The sequence below is a fragment of the Phaethon lepturus genome, unplaced genomic scaffold, assembly GCF_000687285.1.
Source record: "Phaethon lepturus isolate BGI_N335 unplaced genomic scaffold, ASM68728v1 scaffold10706, whole genome shotgun sequence".
Lineage (NCBI taxonomy): Eukaryota > Metazoa > Chordata > Aves > Phaethontiformes > Phaethontidae > Phaethon > Phaethon lepturus.
The window spans coordinates 32,266-56,348 of NW_010548323.1; the positions used below are offsets into that span (position 1 = coordinate 32,266).

General features: G+C 37.8%; 1 protein-coding gene across 1 annotated transcript in view; it reads left to right on the forward strand.

Annotated features, from left to right (window-relative positions):
- The window catches only part of CARS (cysteinyl-tRNA synthetase), a 54,251-nt gene extending 30,314 nt beyond the window's left edge, over positions 1 to 23,937 (forward strand). The window contains exons 8-23 of the mRNA XM_010289930.1: positions 626 to 766; positions 1,525 to 1,613; positions 2,763 to 2,884; positions 4,720 to 4,832; positions 5,367 to 5,495; positions 5,711 to 5,840; positions 6,164 to 6,267; positions 7,289 to 7,386; positions 9,418 to 9,607; positions 10,123 to 10,191; positions 13,077 to 13,158; positions 18,169 to 18,249; positions 18,625 to 18,692; positions 20,061 to 20,120; positions 21,978 to 22,061; positions 23,155 to 23,937. Coding sequence (XP_010288232.1) covers positions 626 to 766; positions 1,525 to 1,613; positions 2,763 to 2,884; positions 4,720 to 4,832; positions 5,367 to 5,495; positions 5,711 to 5,840; positions 6,164 to 6,267; positions 7,289 to 7,386; positions 9,418 to 9,607; positions 10,123 to 10,191; positions 13,077 to 13,158; positions 18,169 to 18,249; positions 18,625 to 18,692; positions 20,061 to 20,120; positions 21,978 to 22,061; positions 23,155 to 23,289 — 1,695 coding nt within the window. The 3' untranslated portion in view covers positions 23,290 to 23,937. The remainder of the gene's footprint in view (positions 1 to 625; positions 767 to 1,524; positions 1,614 to 2,762; positions 2,885 to 4,719; positions 4,833 to 5,366; positions 5,496 to 5,710; positions 5,841 to 6,163; positions 6,268 to 7,288; positions 7,387 to 9,417; positions 9,608 to 10,122; positions 10,192 to 13,076; positions 13,159 to 18,168; positions 18,250 to 18,624; positions 18,693 to 20,060; positions 20,121 to 21,977; positions 22,062 to 23,154) is intronic.
- Positions 23,938 to 24,083: the final 146 nt, after the last annotated feature.

Here is a 24,083-nt window from a genome sequence, read left to right on the forward strand (position 1 = left end):
ATTATTCGTGATAACTACTGTAGGAAGCATAGGGTACATGCTCCCTTCTTGAGAAGACTCTCTCTAAATTACCTTTTTAAAAAAAGTCCAGCTATTCTAATATATGGTGTCTTTATAAAAGTGTATACTGACCTAACAGAATTTTAAAAACAACTAAAATCTAAGCAATCATGCCTTCTGGGCTATATCTATTATTTTTTAAATGTCATCTTTTAATATAAGACTGAAATGTATCCTTGCTGGTGTTCAAATTAGTCTTTCAGACACTTTTTAGCAATGTGCACAGTAAGGCTTCTGTTAGGATTACCCAATAGTAATGGGGGGAACAAATGATGTGATATAACTGCAGGTCCCATCTGGTGTTTACAGCATAAATTACGCATGCCTTTTTAAGTGACTGGTATCAAAGCAGACATCACTTACCAGTTTGTCTTCCTTCCTCTGTTTGTTTCATCCATATTTAGGAAGGGCAGTATGATAAAAATCTGGTACAAGCACAGATTACTCTGTATTCATAGCCAAGGTCTTTTTCCTTAAGCAAACCCCTCTGTTCAGAATAGAATCTTTCTGCAGAGTTTAAACAGGGCAAGTCTGATCTGTTGCACTTACAATTATTGTTTTACAGATACTGTTGGAAGAAGCCAAAGATTTGCTGTCTGAGTGGTTGGACACAAAATTTGGCAGTCAGGTGACTGACAATTCCATATTCTCAAAGCTTCCCAAATTCTGGGAAGGGGAATTTCATAAAGATATGGAAGCACTCAATGTAAGTAAACAAACTGTTTTCTGATCTATAGGTGTATGTGCCATGTCTCATAATACCCAGAATACAATTTAGCTCCTTAATAGCTTTCAAAAAAACCTCATATTTCAACCATATTGATAAAATATTTCCTTTAATGTGAACATGTAGCTGTTAAATCAGCACATGTTCTGTTTCCATCCAACAATCTCAAATTCATTGTGCATGTTACCAGAGCCAGTTAACTGGTGATCAGGTTTGACGTGTGCACTCCATCCCTTCCCCTTCATGTAACATGGGCTTATAACCATAAACTGATCCAGAAGTTTGAGATAGTCTGTTAGCTGCACAAGGAAGCCCTGCCAACCTCAGCATTTAGACCGACTACTTCCCAGTCTTCAGCCACTGAGAAATTATGTGATGATAACAGTCAAGGACAGATTTGTCTGTTACAGATGAAATGCCGTGTCATATGCAAAGGTTTATTTACCTGCAAATCAGAGGGATTTATTATCTGTCCTGTCAGAAGTGGAATAAGTGGAAAAGCTGACATCTCCTGCAGTAGTTTGTTGTTAATGTTGCTTTAAAGGCTGAGGAAAAAATGGCCACAGCACATTGTTTCAGAGCAGAAAGCTTGAAATAGGAGTCTTAGATTCTACTGTCACTTGCTTTTGAGCCAATTTTTAACCAATGTGTAACAAATATATATTTAGTGCATATTTGCATATATATTCTACCTGTATCTATTCTAGAATTAATAAAATTCTACCTTTAATCTACAGGTTTTACCTCCAGATGTTTTAACACGGGTTAGTGAATATGTGCCAGAAATTGTGGATTTTGTGAAAAAGATTGTGGATAATGGTTATGGGTAAGTTTGCTACTGGATGCTTTTGTTGTGCACTCATACTGTATCAGAGCTAGAATGATTGGTTTCAACACTTAACTGTGAATTATTTTCTCTATTTTCATATGCAATAGTAGTCTTTTCCAGAAGTAGTTTCATCAAATAAAGAAACTTCAGGTTCCTTTGCAAAAGGCCTGTTATTTCTCACATGATGAAAATGTGCTATTCTATATTTCTTGTGATGCCTTACAAAGAGAGAAGTTGAGTATTAAACTTATAGGGTGAAATCCTTGTTCATAGAAATAAATAGTCAAAGTCCCATTCACTTGAACTGCATTTGACTCCTGGCCTTCAGCAAGGTGTTTAAAAAATGGATGCCTGAGCAGATGCCTAGAAATCAGTTGTAAACAACATGTTAAAAACCTCAAAGTAATCATGAACTGTTTTTCTGCCATTGTCTAATATTTGTGAAAACCAAGCTAATACTCCAGAAGTTCCTAAGTATCAAGACAGATTTCTGTTTGCAATTTTTGAGTTCTCTTTCTATTAATAGCCTCAATTTTTCAACATGGATGTATTTTTATTGTGAAAAAAGCAAACCTATGGTTCAGACTCCCATAATTTCTCTTGTGGGTTTAAAAGAAGAACATGCATTTTAAAATTTTCTTTAAAAGGAAAAAAAAGGAGGATAGTTCAAAATTATTTGCACTGAATTATCAGTATTCCTGGTGGTCCTGAAACTTACCTTTGTGTCAGAGTTTTTATTATGGCTGTAGCAAGACAAAATTAGCAAAGTGAAGGAGGACAAAATGGTCTGTGAAACAAACACGATTCATATTATATTATTGCAAAATATTAAAAGCAACCAGAAGTATTGTAGGTATTTCTTCTCTTGGGACTGTTACCTGACGCCTCACCTCCTTAAGAGTTTAACAAAAGATGTTAGTTGTTTTCCCTTTGATCAATTTTATTCTGACTTTCAATGATTTGTCTGAAGTTTTTATGGTAAGGCATTGAAACTTAGGCTCACCTAAGTCATCTTTACAGTACTGAGCAGTACCATACTCTATGTGGTTTCACTAGTGAACTTAAACTTAAGACAGTGATTTGGGGGATAAAATTCAGTTAAGTCTTGGTAGAAAGTTAGCTAAGTAATGATCTTTAATTTTTCAGGTACGTGTCAAATGGGTCTGTATACTTTGATACTATGAAGTTTGATTCCAGTGAAAAACACTCCTATGCTAAGTTGGTTCCTGAAGCTGTAGGTGATCAAAAAGCTCTTCAGGAGGGTGAAGGTAAAAAGGGGAAATAATGTTTCCTTAAGTTGCTGAAGAAACTGATGATGTGTTGATCTCTTCAACTGATCAAGTTAGTCAGAGCTGAATGGTTTACCTGCTGCATTTCCTTTACCAATAGGTTTCTTTTCCAAAGTTTTGTAGCTTGAGCCAGCACCTTCCTGAAAGTTTTCAACTGGAAAATACTAAGAAACTTTCTAGGATGTTTGGGTAGGGTTTTTGTTTGGATTTTTTTTTTTGTCAGAACTGTGAATAGCTCAATCATTTGACTATATAGCCCAATTATTTGACTGTTCGTCTAGTTCAAAGTAGAACGACCAAAGACTTGAAGCTGGGTCTTCCACATGCCAGGTGAAAGCTCTCTACACTAGACTGTGGTTGTTTAATTACAAATATTTGGGTTCCTCTTTCATACTGAGAACTCTTTCTACTTTGTAAACTTTATTGTATTGAACTAAATGCAAATACAGATTTTGGGGGGGGGGGGGGGGGTGAGTTGAGCCATAGCAGAGGAGTAGCTTAAAATGCTCAGTAAACCAGACTCATTAGTTATCTGCTCCTAGGGTTGTACAGCTTTAGTAGCAAATCATCCACAAAGTCTATCAGAAGAATATTAAAAGGTTTTTATATAACACTCATACTAGGTGAAATTAGGGCACTCGTACTAGGTGAAACTAGCAATATCTGAGAGGTGCAGCTGAAGATGAATATGATTTTTTTTTTCTTCTTAATTCAAACCCTTATAGCTGAAATCTTCTATGTACGTGTGAAATAAAAGGTGCTAGCTTAGACCACCATCTTTGTGGTAACATAAAGGTATCATTTCCACCATGTAACCAGTCACTTTTGTTGAATTCTTGTGTCCTTTTGCAAATAGGAACTGATACTGAGCAATTAATGTAACTAACCAAGAGTAGGCATACGTCAAGTTATTGCTTGTCAGCTTAGCTGCTTTGACTCATTTGTGATGATTGCTCTTTCCCACAGATAATGTAATTTTGACTATTACAGGCAGCAGAAATGCTAAGTTTTGAAAGTCGCAATTAATATAAATAGAAGCATAATACTTCTTATATTCAAAGCGCGTAATGTTAGATATTCTAAAAAATTGAGATTACAGGTATCTCAACCTCTGCATCACAATTAATTGACAAGTTTAACCTTGACAATTTTGTCTTTAATACATCTTGGATTCTTATGTGGCAGGTGGTATTGTTAACCATGTTTAGTCTTGGACAGTACTGCAGAAACAGTACATTCCCTGTGTTTTAAAGATGTCATGAGAGTACCACCTACATGATCATAAGGAGCTAAGAGCAAATAATGCATAACACATCTGTGATGGTAACAAAACAGTAAACATAGCTATTGAACAACTACCAGCCATTCTGTGCAGCAGCTGAGATTAGGGGTAGAAGAAATATCCTATGATCATGTTGTGTGTGCAGATTAAGACAATCCTAGCCTTAATTTTGATCCTTCAAACTTTGGAGAGAATTGATTCTGCAGTCTTACTTGCCTATAAGTATAGGGTTTGTTGTTTCTTTTTCTGTAACTTTGGGCCTGCAGAGAGAATGTAGATGAATCTCTTGTCAAAATTCAGAAAGCGGTACAGCTGACACTTGTCAGATTATTTCCTGCCAGCCAAACAATCAAAAACCCAAAGGATTATCAGGGGTTTTATGAGGAATTTTGAGGGCTGAGTGTTTTTCTTTTCTTTTTATTTTTTTTTTTTAATTCACTTGATGTGAGGTACAGTGAGGCCAAAAATCAATAATGCTGGTGTTTAAATGAAATGTATATATTTACCTTTTTTTTTTTTTTTTTCCTGAAAGGTGACCTGAGCATCTCAGCTGATCGCTTAAATGAGAAGCATTCTCCAAATGATTTTGCGTTGTGGAAATCCTCCAAGCCAGGAGAGCCCTCATGGGAGTCTCCATGGGGAAAGGTACGGACATTATAATCAAGATCTTCTACATCTTATTAAATAGCATGTTACACAAATACTTTGCCTCACCTCATATTAATAATGTATAGATTATGGGGAATTTGTATTCAATAGTAGATTATGCTGCTATGTTCATTTAATAATTCAGAATGTGTATCAGTCTGTCTGTGTGACAATTTTTAAACAGAAGTCTGCATGCAGGCTCACGATGCTGTTACTGATTGTCCTCTATTTATCTAGAGGCTTTATCTGCAGTAATTCCTATATCCTTTTTTCCCTTGTGATCAGAAGTATTAATGTAACTTTTAAAAGAATAATAAGCAGGATAATCAAAGCATCACAGATTTTGCTTGGTCTTTAAATCCAACAGTATACTTTCATGAAGCTGAGACTGAGAATCTTTTTTTCTTGATAACACTGTATCTCATTTCCTCAGGTGTGTAACTGCTTAGGGGCAGACCAATGAGGGAATGATACATAGGCAGAAGAGGAAGATAATTAACTAATAGCCAAATAATTTCTTTTTATTAACAGGGTCGTCCAGGTTGGCACATTGAATGTTCTGCGATGGCTGGATCCATTCTAGGAGAGTCGATGGATATTCATGGAGGAGGGTTTGATCTCCGATTTCCCCACCATGACAACGAACTGGCACAATCTGAGGTGAATGAACTGGCCTTCAGTTTCTGCAGTGAAATAACTGACATGCTTTGCTTTGACTGCAACTTACACAAATCCATCAATTAATTTTTAAAACTTTATGTGTGTTTTGTATAAGCATAACTTTTTGTTCTCAGGATTTTATTCTTAAATTATCCTACTTCATGGTATTTATGTAAACAGTGTTGGGTCTTTGGGTTTTTTTCTTTCCACTGCAGGCATACTTTGAAAATGATCACTGGGTTCGGTATTTTCTGCATACTGGCCACTTAACAATTGCTGGCTGTAAAATGTCCAAATCTTTGAAGAATTTCATTACCATAAAAGATGCATTGAAGAAACATACAGGTAAAAATTACTTTGGAATTTGAATGCTTTTGATGTACTCTGAGTGGTGACTGTGGTAATTTTTGTTGTTCAGGTACATAATGGAGTTTCCAAAAATGGCTAACTTCAGGTGTCTGTCTTCTTTGCTCACTTTAGAACAGCTTCCTTGTTCTTCTGTTCCTTGTCGGTATTATCTGTATGGATAATGGTGTTCTTGCTTTTTTGATAGATGTATTGATAGTAAGAATATTAAAAATTATGTTCTTAGCCACTGCCGTATTGGAGGCCATAATAATGCTTCAGATTATTATTTTTTTCCTTGTTTATTTTGAAACTCGTAATAGCACGACAATTACGGTTGGCTTTCCTCATGCATTCTTGGAAGGATACACTGGATTATTCAAACAATACCATGGAGTCGGCTATTCAGTATGAGAAGTTTATGAATGTAAGTAAGTTTTCTGTTCCTCCTCCAGCTCTCTAAGCTTTGTGTGTCATACGTGTTTCAAGGAATAGAACCCAAGGATAAATAGGCCATATCCACAGGCTGAGTTTGCCTTCTGAATTCATCAGGTGGGATGTCACAATATTAATTTATCTATCATTGAAGATTCAAGTCATGTAAATTCCACTGAGAGCTACATTACTCTCCAGCCGGGCACTCTCTCCAAGTTTTGACATCTCTGAGCAGCTTGGCACTTAACATGCAAGATTAGTTTCTCAGTTTAGTTTGCTTATAGGACTTGGTCCAACAGACACTCTCATGTCTACCAGCTCAGACTTTACACAAATATAGCCAAAGGGGAAGAGGGAGTATCATTCTGACCTTGCCTCCTCACCACATACACCGAGCATTTGCCTGTATGCCTTGTGGGCATATGTGAGGGGTCAGGCATAGTTCCTTTCCCTGCTTAGTTTGGAGCTGTGACTTAAACCCACATTTCCCACAAGGAGGCTGTACGGCATTTTGAGGTTGTCGATTTTGATCTCTCCAGCTGAAGCTATTCTGCTTTTTATGAAAAATGTTTGGTTTGAGCCACAGAATAATTGAAAGTGACTTTTCACCAAGCTGGATAAGCTGGATGCCCACATGAAATACGCCCTCACTATAAAGCTATTTTTATTCTTCAGCTTCCATTGCTAGCAACGCATTTAAAAATCTGCTATGAGAACTCTTCTCTAAACTTTTTTAAAATGGTTTTGTATTTGAGCAGCTTGGTGTTAGAGTATGGTAGTGTATCATGCAGTGGCAGAGCCAAGAGATAGAACTAAATTACAGTCCAACTGTGATTTACAGAGTTACGCAAAATGTGTGGGTTTCCTTGTTTTGACAGACACTCAGTAGATCCTGGCTGAAACAGTGTGGAAACCATAAACTTTAGGAGGCTAATTAAGAAACAATGTCTTTTCATAGTAAAGATTGGTTGTGTCTATTTAAACTGATTTTTAGCTATATTCTTCTTTTGTAGGAGTTCTTTTTAAATGTGAAGGATATTCTTCGAGCTCCCATTGATATGACAGGCCAGTTTCAGAAATGGGAAAATCAGGAAGCAGAGCTGAACAAAAAGTGAGTGGAGCATTCCTACTGCTCTGTGAATAGCCATTGTGTAGCTATATGCTTAATTTTATTTTTTTGTCCTTGCAAAATGACTTCCTATGTATATAGTGATATTTATAAGTCTGTAGTGTTTCCACCGAGTACACCATCTCTACACAAGCTAGTGAATTTAATCTTGCAACAGCTTTATGAAGTATAGATTAAATTGTTAATTTCACTTTCATTTATGTTAAGTACACTGGCATGCCTCATCGCCCTGTTTGTGAAGGGAAAGATAACTTTTTTATTAGGTAGTTGTCATTTTCTTCACTGCTTGAAATGCTGTCCTTCTATCTGAGAAGTGACCGATATTTCAGAGTGTTTACATCTGGAAAAATAGTATTTTACACATTTTGATGTGCAGTGAGCCACCCGAGACAAACAGAAGGTAAATGACCTGACAAAGCACAGATCAGAGTGCCAATGTTGGAAAATTTGCAATTGAGAGAGTAATACCAATATTGCAGTCTTTCACTTCTGTAACAAAACTATCATCATTGCTTGTAATGCAAACTTCCTATGTGACCTCTATTATGAGCGAAATTTAAAATAGAAGCATCTTATGTTGCAGTACTAAAATTGCTCCTAGTTCAGTTTACTGTTGTGGACAGAGATGTTGACTATTGAAGGACCAAGTGCAGATGCTTCTATTTAGTGATGTCCTCTGAAAATTTCATCTTCAACTTGAGGTTGGTAGAGATAACCCTTTTATAAAAAAAGGGTGAAGATAGTAAGTAATAGAGAGGTCAAAAGAAGGGGACAAAGGAGTGGGAGGAACAGAAGATTTGCTTAATGGGTATTTGTTTTTGTCTCCTTTCATTTCTCTGGGAAAGGTATGTTGTTTGAAACAGTAGTACCCCTCGTGTGATGAAATTATACTTAATATACTGTATTACTTATTATGCCTATTCATGAACATTACAAAGTGGTGTGGTTTAACCCCAGCTGGCAACTAAGCCCCACACAGCCACTCGCTCACTCCTCCTCAGTGGGATGGGGGAGAGAATTGGAAGGGCAAAAGTCAGAAAACTCGTGGGTCAAGACAAAGACAGTTTAATAAAAAAAGCAAAAGCCGTGCAAGCAAGCAAAGCAAAACAAGGAATTCATTCACCACTTCCCATCGGCAGGCAGGTGTTCAGCCACCTCCAGGAAAGCAGGGCTCCATCACATGCAGTGGTTACTTGGGAAGAAAAAACACCATCATTCTGAGCATCTCCCCCTTTCCTTCTTCTTCCCCCAGCTTTATATGCTGGTATGGAATATCCCTTTGGCCAGCTTGTGTCAGCTGTCCCAGCTGTGTCCCCTCCCAACTTCTTGTGCACCCCCAGCCTACTCGCTGGTGGCATGGTGTGAGGAGCAGAAAAGGCCTTGACTCTGTGTAAGCACTGCTTAGCAATAACGAAAGCATCCCTGTGTTACCAACACTGTTTTCAGCACAAATCCAAAACATAGCCCCATACTAGCTACTATGAAGAAAATTAACTCTGTCCCAGCCAAACCCTGCACACAAAGGTTTACATGAATTTATTCCTTGTATCTGCTTGTAACAGCTTCATAACACTTTACTTTGCTGTAAGTTAACTTCCAAATTGGTGCTTCTTGCTGGAAAGATACTAAATAGAATATTTGGCTGGTACATGGGGATAGGAGAGCAATGCTGAAAAAAAGAGATACTAAACACAAGAAAGTACTAAATAAGCAATTTATACCGCTTTTAAAAACTGGTATGAAAAGGTCAGTTGCTGAAAAAGTGTTAGATGTAATTTGTTTGGATAGTTGTTGCCAATTAGATTGTCCTGCCTGCCTTTGTCCATAGCAGCAAAACATCATCATTGTGATAACGCCTTTTTCTTGCTCATCTGTTTTTCCTTCAAATATAAACTATGACCAACAGCAGATTATCTCATGTTTAGGTCCCCTTACTCTTCTAACAGAAGTTCTTCAGAGTAGGTTGCAGATACTTTTGACATCAACAGTAAAAAAAAATGTTTTTCTTCTTAGTTTTTACGACAAGAAGGCAGCAATTCATGAAGCGCTGTGTGACAATATTGACACTCGCTCTGTCTTAGAAGAAATGCGTTCGTTAGTCAGTCAGAGTAACTCCTATATTGCTGCAAAGAAATCTTCCAGACAAATGCCAAACAGACTTCTTTTAGAAAACATCAGTTCCTATCTCACTCAAATGCTAAAGGTATGTAATAGCAAGTAGTAATGTTGCTGTTGCACTGTGCAGTTGTAACTGTTGTATTTTTCAAGTATGTAGGGGTCTGTACAGTCTTTGTTTAAATCCTGTAGGAAACCAGAGATCTTCCACACACACACACAACTAAAACAACCTCAAACTGCAGTGTGTGCTGCAGCAGGAACAGTTTGAAGTCCTTTGTGTTACTTTATAATTTCAGCTAATGTTTTCTTGAATAGTGGAGAACCCCTAATATATGCAAGGAAAATTAGACAGCAGAAAAAATATGAAGTCAGAATATCAAATCTGACAGCTTTAAACCTAAATCTGAAAGCCAGTGCTTAGTATGCTGTATCAATTAACATCATCTTATTAGAGCAGTGAATTGTGGGGTTAAATGAGAACTAGATGGCATCAAAACCCTAGTACATGCGCTTTTGCTTAGTTTTCACATACCTGTGACTTGATGTACACAATCTTTTCTATTTTTCTTTTTTCTTTTTTTTTTTTTCCCCCTTGACCAGATTTTTGGTGCCATAGAAAGTGATGACGCAATTGGTTTTCCTGTTGGAGGGAATAGTCAAAACATAAATGTAAGTCTGCTATATGTATGCTATACAAAATGACTCTGTGTCCTTTGAAAGCTTGGGTTAGATAAAGCGATTACATTACTGATATGTAGCCGAATTACATTCTTTCTGCTTTTAACACTTGAATCTGAAGTAATTAACTGGCTTAGGAAGCAGGATTTTTGTTTTATGACAGTTGGGGTTTTGTTATAGGTTTGTTTGACTTAATGACAGACAAATTATATAGCAACCAGAAAAAGAATTATCTTGTCTTCTGAATGATGAGTCTGTTTAAGAAACCACATGTTAACTACAGACAGCACATGCTGCAGTCTAAAGACTCATTACGAGTATTTGTAAGTTAAGTAGTTTTAAAAATATAATTATACTGATTAAACTTCCTTGTGGTACACCAAAAACCAGCCCGGAGGCAGCTGGAGTTTTATCCGCATTTCAATCTCTTTTTCTGATCTCATTTGTAGCCACAGTTTTTATCTGGCTTTTGAAGGTTGTTTTGCTTTGGTCACACAGCAGTTCCACTGTGATGCAGAATATTTCTGGAAATACTTGGGACATACCTGATGAAAGTGCTGATGAGCCCTGTAAAAACAGTAATGTTTTGAGGTGCAGGCAGGAGAAATAACTCTATATGAAAGCTATCAACTTTGCTGTCTTTGTTCATGCGAAAAATTTGACATGGACAAATCAGTGCTGTTTTTCAAGTATTTTTCTGGCATTCAAAGGTGTAACCATATGTTTTTCTGTTCCTTCTTAGAAGGAATAATTAAAACATTTGTGGTATAACAAAAAAGCCAAACTTTTTATTCATCAAAGGAAGAGGAAGGCTTGCTTGTGGTTGAAGAATGTGAATGAACACTCATCTGATAATTGCCCATGCAAATACTTACATTACTGTGCTGTGGAAGTCTCTAGTAATGGTATAACAAGAACAATAAGGAAGATGCTCAGTATTCCATACCAAAACCCATCAAAAGTGAATTTTAATTTGTCTCTGAATTATTTTGAATTTCAGAAGAAAGACAGCACCTTAACAGTTAATGTTTTTAGGGAAAATTAAAATTAAATTTGTATTTAGCACTTAATGGGGTGGTTTACAGGCAATGTTTACAACAGACATGCTTTACGGAAGGATTGGCAATAGCTTGTAACAAGAAGCTAAGACCTTTTCACTTCTTTAAAGTAACGTTGCCAAGAGCAGTAGTGTCAGAAGAATCTTGTGCAGAAAGAATCCTGTCCTAACTCCTGTCAGCACGCTGGTCAGAAGAATCATGATAACACCTGTTACACACAGGTTTCTTCAGGAAGAAAGTTCTGTTTTTATCACCTAAGACATTACTGGTTTTAAGCATTATAATGCAAAGATGCATAATATATCACAAATGTTTTGGCTGTTCCATTAAATATTATACTTTCTTTCAGTCTGCCATGCAGATACTTATTTTTCTTAGCAAAAGTTATCAGGTGAACATTCAGAATTGGAAAACTCATTAATTACAGAAGGCTGTGGATCAGGCCTATTGTTTCTTTGTCTGAATTGGAGATGGAGGAACCAATAAAGTCATTATCTCCAAAAAAGGCATAATTGTCTTCAAAAGCTCTGAAAGAACAACTAGCTTAATTACTGTGGTTCAGTAATTTACTTGAAAGGGGATAGAAGAGATTTGAAGTCAGAAAACCTCAGGTTCCGTAGTCTCCAAATGAATTAAGCGTTGCTGTCAGGTTAGTTATCTGGAAATAAAAATCTTTCATCTTTAAATGTCTGATAAGGTAGTGACAGTGCATGCTTTCCTGATGCCACTTCTTTTGCATGTTAAGCTAGTTTCAGTGTAGAGATGCTAGTGGAGATGTGACTGTTGCTCACTTTCCAGAATCTGTTCTTTCTGCCAACTTGTCACCACAGGTTCCAGTTGTGAAGCTGGAAGCATAGTATTCAGAGTTATGAAAAGTTTTAACAGAGTCCCTCAGCTCCTTTCATATGGGCATTTTTAGAGCATAACAGACTGTCTTGTCTGTTAATTGCACAGAAATTTGTCATGGAGGTTTAACAGATGGGAAAGACGTGGACACTGTAGGGGAAACAAAAGTATGCCCCTCTACCCCACCCTCCAGAGTAGTGAAACTTTTAAGTTAAGCAGTCCCCTGGGTGCCTGGCTTCTCCTCTTGGGATTCCAGAGAAGTGTTGGCAGACAGCGCTGATCTGTAGTTGTTTTTGTAATTGTCCACTACTGTTCACTAACTGCTTGCTCTTGCTATTCACTACCATTGAGAGCAGGATTCTCAGGACTTTTTCTTTGAACTTTCATGACCAGCATTTACTTATACCTAAAATAATTCAACAGTAATCTCTCCTCACTTTTTGTGGGGGAGGGAGTCATGTAAGGAATAGACACAACTGCACTATATTGGAAATAAATAAATTAGCATAAGGTAACATCTGCGGAACAGATTTATGTTCTAATGAAAATAAGTCCTAACATCAGTTTCACTTGGTATTATGTCTGACAAGCAGTTGGACTTAATTAGACAACACAGAACATAATGGGGCAAATTCATCTGGGTGCTGTTTCTATCACTGTGCTGCATTATAGTTAGCTGGACTGTAGCATAACCCTGTGGAACTGATGTATCTGTAAATGAAAGGACACAGAAAAAGGAATGGGGAGAGACACAACTTTTCAAATTGATTTTTATCTGCACAAAAGGAAAATTCACAGCTAATGCAAATGATCATCTCTCCTTTGACAACAGAAGAGCAATGACAATTTTTATTGATGCAGATCTGCTCTGAGGGTTAAGTTCCATCCAACAGCACATAAATATGAAGTGGGTAAGGACATGTTTTATATCTAAATGATGATTAGCTAACTGCAGAAATTGTTATCCTCCAGATTGAATCTACAGTGATGCCATACCTACAAGTTCTTTCTGAGTTCAGAGAAGGAGTGCGACAAATTGCCAGAGAGAAGAAAGGTGAGAGTTCATTTTTGCCTCTATTGTTGCACATGAGACTCTAAGGTGGTAAGAATCAAACTGGGGGTCGGTGATCCAGCTGATACAGTCTTTCTTTGCTTAGAGAATAAAAGTAAGGCATTTTTAAATCAGAGCTGGCTTGAATATTTGCATCTCTGCTACCTGTCTCTTTAATTTGGGGATCTTTTACAGGCAGGTACACTAATTTTCTTTTAATTTCTTAAAGAATCTAGAGGTTCTGGAATGTCGAGGACTAGCTATTGTTTCTCTTGATTAGGGCATTCCCTGCTTTCCAGGTATGAAAGACCCATGATCTCTTCCTCTAGGGAGCTTGTGTTCTCTTAAAAGTGTAGATTGCTACACAATGATATTGTCTGTGTTTAAAGAGCCTGAGGTGTTCATTCTTATTTGTTAGCATAGTTGGAATTGTAACTCCCCTGATGGTAACGGAGTGCTCTCTTTGGAGAATTCATTTGGGAATTTGCTAGAAGTTGTTTTGGACGCTTCTTTTTTCCCCTCTGAAAAGCTTTGATCATGCTGTGTGTGTTGGCAGCATATGGTGTTAAAAAGGTTGTTCCATTAAGCTGTCTTTGATTTTACTGGTTGATTAGTTCCTAATAGAGCTCTTAGTATTTTCTGCTGTTCCTGTGGAATTTTACATGTCTTCAATATGTATTTGATTCTTGTTTTCTTAAAACTTTTTTACACTGAGATTTGTACTTGAAGGCAAAATAGGGCATTTTTAATATATAAAACATATAAATAACCCATATGTTATACAGAAATATAAAATTACTTGTAGAGTCTGATTGATAACCTATTCAGCTGGCAAAGATTCTGAACCCTAATTCTGCTACTGTTTTGAGTTCTTCTAAGGACTAATAAGTTTACCTTAAAAGCACAAACCTGTATTTGTTAAAGTGACTACTCGGCTATTACTGTCAAACTCCTATAGGCCTAATTGATGCTGAGAAATAGGTTTCTTAGTTCCAACAGCAAAAATTTTCTGTAACTTGCATTAATTCAAGAAGTTTGTGTCTATATCCTCAGTCAAAAATGTGACCTTTGTTCTTTTAATATTTAACATACTCGTTTTACATGAGGCTTTTTTTTCCCTCTTGCTTTCCAATGGTTGAGCTAAACTGATCCTCACTCTTAACAGTGGAAATGTTTAAATATCATAGGGCTTCTTGTAGATCACTTTTAGAACGTACCTAGGGCTAGACTGCTTACTGGCACTTGAGTTTCTTACTTGGAAGGTGTTGATTTTTTTTGCCTGAAATAAATCGGGCAGTAAGAATCTAGTTGCTATTCGGTTGGGATATGGAGCAGTTATAGTGCTCTGCAGTTTGACTAAGGAGGCACCTTTCGTTAAAGTATCTGATGTATGGAAGCTGAGTGGTGGTTGGGCAGGACCTGCACTGACATACTACTGATTTGTTTCCCTGTACCCATTAAATTCTTGCTTGCAGAAAGTGTTAAATTACTGTAAAAGCTGTTCTGACTAGTGGCTAGGGATATTTCCTCTACATGGTTGTAAGTGAAGAGAGTTTCCCCATCATAGCCTGATGCTGGCAGGATGGTGTTAAATATTAATTAACATGATCTGTATGGCTTTAAGTATTCTTAGAGGTTAAATAAAAAGTATGCTGCTTAAAACCTGCAGAGTAATACCAATGTCCCCATACGTATACATAGAACTTTAAAAAATGTATCTTATTTACAAAACATTTCACAGAATAGCCATTGTAAAATTATGTTTTCTGGTAAGAAAATGTATACACTCTACAAAAATTTTACCATCATTCAGAATTGCTAACATTCAAACATGTTAATAAAATAAACTCTCTATTTTATAAGCTTATTAGTATGCAAACTGGAGACCTGCACTGATGATTTGCAGTTGAGTCTTGACTAAATTTGTGAACATATCTAGCAATGATGGTAAACAGGAAAAGGAAAACACTGTGCTTGCTGTACAAGGGAAATAAATGCAGAAAATGTCTACCAAAGACATCAATGATTGGTTGGTCAGAGCATCTCTATATTGTGCACCCTGATGTTTTACTAGAGTACTCGACCAACTGCAAAGACCCTGTACGGTTGTCTCTGCAAGGATGCACGGTGGAGCAGATCTGTGCTCTAGTGCAGCCTGTGATGCTTGGAAAGAATTCTCATTAGTAACAAATTGTTATTCAGATGTTCAAACAGGATGTCGTGGTTTAACCCCAGCCGGCAACTAAGCCCCATGCAGCCACTCGCTCACTCCCCCACGGTGGGACAGGGAAGAGTAAGAGTGAGGAAACTCATGGGTCGAGATAAAGACAGTTTAATAGGTAAAGCAAAAGCCGTGCACTCAAGCAAAATAAAACAAGGAATTCATTCACTACTTCCCATCGGCAGGCAGGTGTTCAGCCATCTCCAGGAAAGCAGGGCTCCATCACACGTGATGGTTGCTTGGGAAGACAAATGCCACAACTCTGAACATCCCCTCACCCCTTCCTTCTTCTTCGCCTAGCTTTATACTGAGCATGACGTGGTATGGAATATCCCTTTGGCCAGTTTGGGTTAGCTGTCCTGATTGTGTCCCCTCCCAGATTCCTGTGCACCTCTGGCCTTCTCGCTGGCAGCTGGACAAGTCATGAGCTGCTTAGCAATAACTGAAAACATCAGTACATTATCAACATTTTTTCACCCCAAATACAAAATATAGCCTCACACTAGCTTCTCAGAAGAAAATTAACTCTATCCCTGAAACCTAGGACACAGGAGCAAGTCTCTTCAGCTGTTATTGGTTACTTACCTCAGGGCATCTGCTTAAATTGACTACCCTGTAGTAAAGGTGTCCATGACCGAGCTTTGCCTGCATGTTCATTTCCAGCTGCTGGTGCTATGTGGTATCTTGCTCTAAGCTGCTTCTAGGACACAGTGGGAAACCCTCTGTCCTCTTCCTAGAATGAGTTGACCAGAACTGAGACAAACTTGTGCACTGTAACCATGCCTGCTCTTGTCTTTTGCTGCCAGTCTTAACATCTAGCACTCTCAAGATGCTTTTTAAGCTCCTCCTTTTCCTCCCCACACAGTGTTCCTATTTGCAACAGCACAACATCTATTTCGCACCCAAGACTCTGGCTTGAAACTCACAGAAAATGTGAACGATCTGGGAAATAGTCACAGGCTCACGGAGTGCCTATGTACCATGGTGTTCATGGGAACTGGTGATAAGGCACTATCCCACTGGTTTCCTGATCACCGTCCTGACCGAGGAGAATGGCTTATGTCTTGGGGTAGCCCATAAACAACCTCCTACCCAATCCATAAACATCTTTGCTCTGGAGGTACCACATGCAAAGAACAGGTACATTTCAGCCCTAAGCAGCACGGTGCTGACTCCTCCAGATGACAGAGGATTGGTTGATGTTCTTTCATAAATAATACATGTTTTGTTATACGTTTCTCCTTATTCTCTACCTTGATGGATTTCTTCTTAAACTTTCAATTATTCATTATTTCAGATAAGTAAATATTTACAACTGAGCAGATGCTGTTTTATTGAATAAGCAGCAGGTGTATCTGATACGTTCTTGATATGACACGCATAATTCCTTTGCCTAGGTTAGCGTCAACACCTTTTAGTGTTAATAGCCAGTGAGGTAATCTTATCCCTTGTTTATCTTAATGGCTTATTCAGAGCTGCATTAAACATGAATGTGGTTCACTGTGTATAACTGCTCTGGATCAAGAAAATAACAACTTAGTTCACAGCAGACAAAAGAGCTTCTATAAACTTCAGTGCGTTCCTATACAAAGAGAGAGTTGCAGAACACTACCATGCCATGAAATAGGGTGGTTGTTCCTTTTCATGGTATTAGGATAGTCGGTGCTCTGTTCAGTGTCAGCTCTCTGAGGCTCTGAGAATTAGAGAAGAGAAGAAGGCTCAGGGATGGTACTTTTATCTACTGATACGTGCAGTGTTCACTACAGTGTCTGGATGGTAGCTTCTACTGTCAGAATTATTACCTTTGAGACCCCTATTTCTTCTTAGGTTTAACCAGCTGAGAGTTGCTGAAAGGGAGAACACTTGTTTATTATAAGCACATGGTATCATCTAACCCAAGTATCTATCTTGTCACACTTGCTAAGCATTTCTTCCTAAATACAAGACTGTCTATAAAAAATGCCACTGAATTAAGTTCACAGCAGCAGCATGCTGGGTGTTCTTGATGCATTTAGTTCGGCTGACACAATTTCCAATCCAAATAAATATCTTGTGTGAAGATTTATTTTCCCTTAAGACCTGAGAGCATCTATTTCAGCTACATTTTGAATTCTTAACCATTTTCTGTCATCAAAGGCTCTTTGATAAGTTTGCAAGAAAAAAAAAGTTAGTCATGATGTCCTGATCGCCATCCAGAAAGCCAAATCAAAATTCTCTGTTCTGCTGCTGCTAGCTTGCTTGAAAAAAACAGCTTGGTCAGAGTAGGTGGTAAAGAGAACTATCTGTAGAAACAGAGGATGTTTAGATCACAGTCGCTCTGACAAATGTATGTGTAGTTATCAAACCAACAAAATCATAGTCCTTCGAAGGTACTGTTAGATGTAGCACAGGATATGTTAATTCGTGATTTTTCTAAAATACGAGTTCTTAACGCTTCTTACTGGAAATCCTACAGCAACCATTAGGATCTTTGAGTCGTATAACCTTCCACTATACTCTGGCAAAATCGTTGCATCATTTCGGAATTGCCTTCTGTTCCTCTTAAGTGACGAGAGTATCTTGGAAGAAATTTATGAATTTCAAGTCCCTGCAAAGAAACATACTTCTTCTTTGTATAGCTGAAAGAAGGTAGAACTTACTGAAAAGGTTTATCACTTTAAACCAAAAGACCTTTCTCTGGTTTGTGTGAGAGAGTAGCAATTTCATAATTGCATTTAAATAATTATGTAGCAGGACAGAAGGATACTTTCACCAAATCTTCCTTAACTAAAAGTATTTTTCATTCTGTGTAGTAATTGAAGTGCTGCAGTTGAGTGATGCTCTTCGAGATGACATCCTTCCTGAACTTGGTGTTCGATTTGAAGATCATGAAGGTACCCAATTATATGTCTTGCAACTTTGTAGGTAGCTGTTTTTATGATCTTACTCTTTTCATAAGAAGTGGGAAAACAACCTGTCAAGATTAACCTGGAATAATCCAACAAACTCAAGGACTGCAAAGCTGTAGCATATCATATTTCTGATGTATGACTATATATTGTAGAACTGTATATTGGAATATATGTATAGAATATAAAAATGCACATTCCAATCTTTTTGTATAACACTTGATTTCTTAGTCACTTTTGAGTAGTTACTCAGTTGTATTTGCATTCAGCTTGCAAAAAGAAGAGATATCACAGGGTAACTACATTTATTTTTGACTATTCAAGCACTGGAAACTCACTCATCTGTGTTTGCTTCTTTAGGCCTTCCAACCGTGGTTAAATTAGTGGATAAAGACACATTACTGAAAGAAAGAGAAGAAAAGAAAAAGGTTGTTTTAAGCATTCTATATTTTTAAAATTTGAAGTAATGTGTAAACTGTGGATACTTCTACATTTCTTTGTTAACTTGTAAGAAAAATCTTAACAGACTAGCGAGCAGGAAAATAACATAAGAGAATTGATACTAAAATTTGAGTGGGTTCAGGAAAAGAATTTTAGAAACAGTCGCTTCTTGAAAATTTTGTATGGGACCTAAAGAATACCTCTAAGGTTTTTATTTGGTTGGTTTGTTTAAGATCTTCATATAATTAAGGGATGTCAAGTATTGTATGCATACTGTCTGATCTCTTTAGAAGAGCGATTCCAATGAGAAGCTAATTCAGACTCTTTTGTCTGTACAAATTTAGTTGACATTTTCTATAGAACTAGACTGTGTTTATCTGATGTGTGAGAACAAAAATGCACTGGCTAAATCTTAATTAATGTAGTATGGATGAGTGAGATATTCAGGGTGTGGGGGCAAGAATTCACGTTACTTTATAAAGAGTGTGAATTCTAATTCACATGCACAAAGTCTGTACAGAAACTCTCCTTTTGGCGCTTCCTAGCATTAATATTTGTAACATTTAAAAGTAACACTTCATATGTCTGTCTTCAGTTTGAACAAATTCTGTAATGACTAGAAATGCTTGGAAGACTTTCCAACATTTCTCCTTCAATGTAGATGTTTTTTAGAAAAGGGAGAAGTAAAATGTAGTTTCAGCCAATTCCAGATGTTGTCATCAAAAAGACATTTGAAAGCAGTTTGTATATAGCTGCTGGGTGGAACCTGCAGCTAAAGTGCATTTTCCCTGGAAATGGTATTATGTTCAGTGCTGGCAGAACCCTTGGAGAACTGATAGGTCTCTCCTTTAGCAAGTGCAAGATGAGATTTTAATTTTTTTCAAGTTTTAGAAGTTGGCTAAATTTGGATAGTTGTTTCCCTAGGAACATCAAGGGGTACAACGGCTTCTTGAGAAACTGTAATGTCTTCACAGTTTGAGGCAAGAGCTTAAAATATCAATGAAATATGGTCTTTTTTTTTAAGTCATTTGCAAAATGTCTTTCCCCATGAAACAGGAAGACCATTTCTTTTGCAGGCTTTTTAGCTATTCTTTTATATGTGTACACTTTGCATGCAAAATCCATTCTGAACAGTTAAAACTGGTTTAACTGTGAATAAAAGCAAATTAAATCGAAGTTGTACAGTGTGAAGTATCAGACAATCCTAATTATAAGGCATGGTGTTTTTGCTGCAGGTCATGCTGCCAGTTCTGTCTGTAATGAGATATCCAGGGGAGCTAGCTGGCTTAGATTTGTAGAAAACAACCAAATGAAGTAGTTAGTTACCTTTTACTCATTAACATTGCCTTTCACAGATTGAAGAAGAAAAAAAAAGGAAGAAAGAAGAAGCAGCCAGGAAAAAACAAGAGCAGGAAGTAAGTGTTCAGATCCTTTTAATCTGGTTTTGAAGAAAAGTGTTAGCAACAATAGTCATGTGCAGGAAAGACTACATTAGAACACAGGCTCTCTGCCTGGCGTTAACTGGGCCTCCATTTATTCATTTTTGTCTACAATTTCCTGCTCAGAATGACTTTGGCTTGCAGTTCAGATATGAATATTCAGCTCCTATTATAGAGAAGCCATCATTGAAAACACAACTAAAGGCTGCAAAAGCTTCTTAGAAGAACTTGTAGCACTTACTTCAGTCCATGGACAGTATTACTTTATTAATTGCCAAAGTAGTATCTTGAATGCCTGTTAGAGAAGATTTTGCTTGTGTCACTTACTATTTTCTTACCTTTCCAGTGTCGTAGGTATGTGTGAATTTTTCTCTTTAAGAATCCACCTGTTCCCTATGATTGAACTCTGAAATGTAGTGTTTTGTAAAAACACGTTTTATTTCTACAGTTGGAGTTGAGACAGCTCAAAGGTTTATAGCCTTTGATGAGGAGTAGACAGCCAGAGGAGATGGACTCGTAAGAATAAAAGATTGTTTGCCATGCTGATGACTCTAATAGTACAGGAAATGTGTTTCCAGGTTAAAAGAGGAAGTAAACTTTTAGAGAGCACCATGTAGAGAGAAAACCAGATAGCATTTATCATCCACAAATTCCAAGTAGCTTTTTGCATTCTTGCAAAAAGGTGATTCCCTTGCATTGGGCATAAATTACTTGGAAAGGATTCTGAGATGTGCTTGTTTACAGATAAGTGAAAGTTCAGTTTATTTTCAGTGCAATTAGCTGCATCCTGATCCTGCCGTGACCTGTATAGAAACCAGTGCTTGTCTCATGGTTTAGCCCCAGCCCACAACTAAGCACCACGCAGCTGCTTGCTCGCTCCCCCACGGTGGGACGGGGGAGAGAATCAGAAGAGTAAAAGTGAGGAAACTCATGGGTTGAGATAAAGACAGTTTAATAGGTAAAGCAAACGCCGCACACGCAAGCAAAGCTAAACAAGGAATTCATTCACTAGTCCCCATGGGCAGGCAGGTGTTCAGCCATCTCCAGGGAAGCAGGGCTCCATCACGTGTAACGGTTTCTTGGGAAGAGCAACGCCATCACTCTGAACATCCCTCCACCCCTTCCTTCTTCTTTGTCCCAGCTTTATATACTGAGCATGATGTCATATAGTACGGAATCTCTCTTTGGTCAGCTTGGGTCAGCTGTCCCAGCTGTGTCCCCTCCCAACTTCCTGTGCACCCTCAGCCTTCTTGCTAGCAGGCCAGAACGAGAAGCTGGACTGTCCTTGACTACTTAGCAACAACTCAAAACATCAGCACTTTATCAACATTTTCTCATCCCAAATCCAAAACATAGCCTCACACTAGCTTCTGTGAAGAAAATTAACTCTACCCTGGCTGAAACCAGGACAGCTTGTCAGCAGGAAACTGTTGATAAAAGTGGTTCCCTTTGCAGCATTTTAATTGCTGAAAATTCTTTACTCATAGCAACTATTCACTTTATGTTTACACCTAAGAAACCAAATTAGCAAAAGTCAGATTGCTAAGTTTTTGGAGTATGTGAGTGAGTTATTTTCAGTTCCTGCAGTACATCTATTTTATTAAATGGTTCTCCAGAGATTTAAAACTTCCCCCCCCCCCTCCCCCCGGGACAAGCACAGCTAAGGCTTATTGAGTTGTTCCTCACTGAAAGTTTCTTTTCACATGATAAACAATTGTGAATTAAATGCTCTTTGATTTGCAAATTATAGTCTACTTTTCCTTTTGCATATGTGACAGGTTGTCAGTAATTAACTGTAATGCTAATGCAGTTAATGCATGTTTTATATTACAGGCAGCAAAACTGGCAAAAATGAAGATTCCCCCACATGAAATGTTTAAATCAGAACATGACAAATATTCCATGTTTGATGAAAACGTAAGAGACTTTTCTTTCCCTCCCCAGTTGTACATACTCAATTGCATGTGTACGTAGCTGATCTTGTTCCAAAACCTCCAGGGCAGCGCTATTAACGTAGTGGGAGGCGGGAAGGACAGAAATAAAAGGCAATACATTAATTTTATTGCACGTACCTTGCACTGGGGAGCAAGGCTCTCTAACTGTTAGCCATCATTTCAAGGGTATTTTGGTCTGCTCTGGCCCCTTTCATTGCAGAGCAAAATTCCCTGTAGATATTGTGGGTAGGAACATGTATGATGTGTGTTCAGAGATTTATTACCCTTTTGCAAGGCAAGGAATTCACTTGCAAGTACAAACTCCCCAAGTCTGCCAGAACTGATGGAGACAGCCATTTTTTTCAGAGGTGCTGTGCTTCCTTTTTGATTCTGCCCACTGTTTTGCTTTCTCCTGGCAAAGGATCTCTGAAGCTGCTGTACTTTGCTCTTGATTGCTCCTGTTAAGGTTAAAAGGTGTTACTTGAAAAACATAAAGCACTGTTTCTTCAGGACTTGATCCGGGACATTGATCCTGCTTCTGCCTGTCCTCTTTACCAACCAAATTCAGGCCCTGGGGGCAAGAAAGAATGGAGAGTGTAGATACGGAAAAATACCCCTGCAAGCCAAGGAGAATGTCGATTAAAAATTCTGATAATACTACTTCATCAAGAAAATGAATTTTTTACGGCTTTTGCTTTAAGCCTTGGATTTAATATGCTGGTGTGATTGAAAGTGGTCTCCTAACCATCTGTTTAGGGATTAGCCATTATTCTCTTGACTATAACCATCTAGAAGTTAGTTGTCTAAGCTTCCTTTACTTAGTACAGGACAAAAAAATAAATACACCCTTTGCCCCTTCATGAACTAGGAAGGGAACATACACAAAAAATCCAAGTTAGTTGTCAAACTTCTAGGTGACTAAAATTAGCCAAGATGCACCCCATCCTGACAGCTTGTCATTATGACATTATCACTCTATCTTATTAAAATACTATTCCATAAGGAGCAAAAGCAGTCCAAGAATTTATCTTAAATATTCCATATTCTCCTTTTTTTTTTTTTTTTTTTAATTTCAGGGATTTCCCACCCATGATACAGAAGGCAAAGAACTCAGCAAAGGACAAATTAAGAAGCTAAAAAAACTTTATGAAACCCAAGAAAAGCTATACAAGGAGTATCTACAAATGGTTCAGAATGGAAGTGCAAATTGAAAACAACAGAACTGTTTTTTGAGAAGGCGAGCGCTGGGTCCCCACTGAAGAAATGAGCATATAGTTATGCTCAAATTTCTGTTTACACTTTCTATTACGTGCAAAGTAAAAACCCTGTTTACGTGGATTAATAATGTCATCTGGAAAGTCAATAAAAATCCATTCCTAAAAAAAAAGCCAACCTGTAAGATGTTTCTGCACAACAACAGTAGCAGGTTGAATGGTTGCCAGTTCTATTTGGCAAGGTGCTGCTCAGTCAGCAAATACACATAAGGATTCTTGTTTATTATAGTTGTCCAGGCTTTGGTTAATTTGTCTTGCATACTGATCTCTATCTAAAACCCACTGTAGCTTGCATTCTGGAATATGTCACAGTCAGCAAAATTTACTACTAAATGGGAGCCAAGTAATTTGCCCCACAGTAAGAACAGTATTTTCCAGATGACTTTAGTATCTTTACATAAGCAGGAAAAACTGGATAGTTCCACTATGATACTTAACTCTAGCTGCTGTTACTACAAACTCTCCTAAGTATACCCAGAACACTTTGCATAGTAGAAGCTAACAGTCCCTTTGTTGCAAAAGGGAACAGGTCATCATCTTTGCTCAACCTGCAGTTGCAATCAAGTCGGTAAGTACAAGGCAAATGCACCTGCACTGAACAAACAGGTGGGAAATACATGAAGGAGTAATGGTGGAGGGTGGTGTGTTCTTGCAGCTACCCCTCCGAGGAAACAGGAGTGCTGCCAAAGGACCTGATTACCCAAAGTACTCAGTACCTAATTACCTGTTCA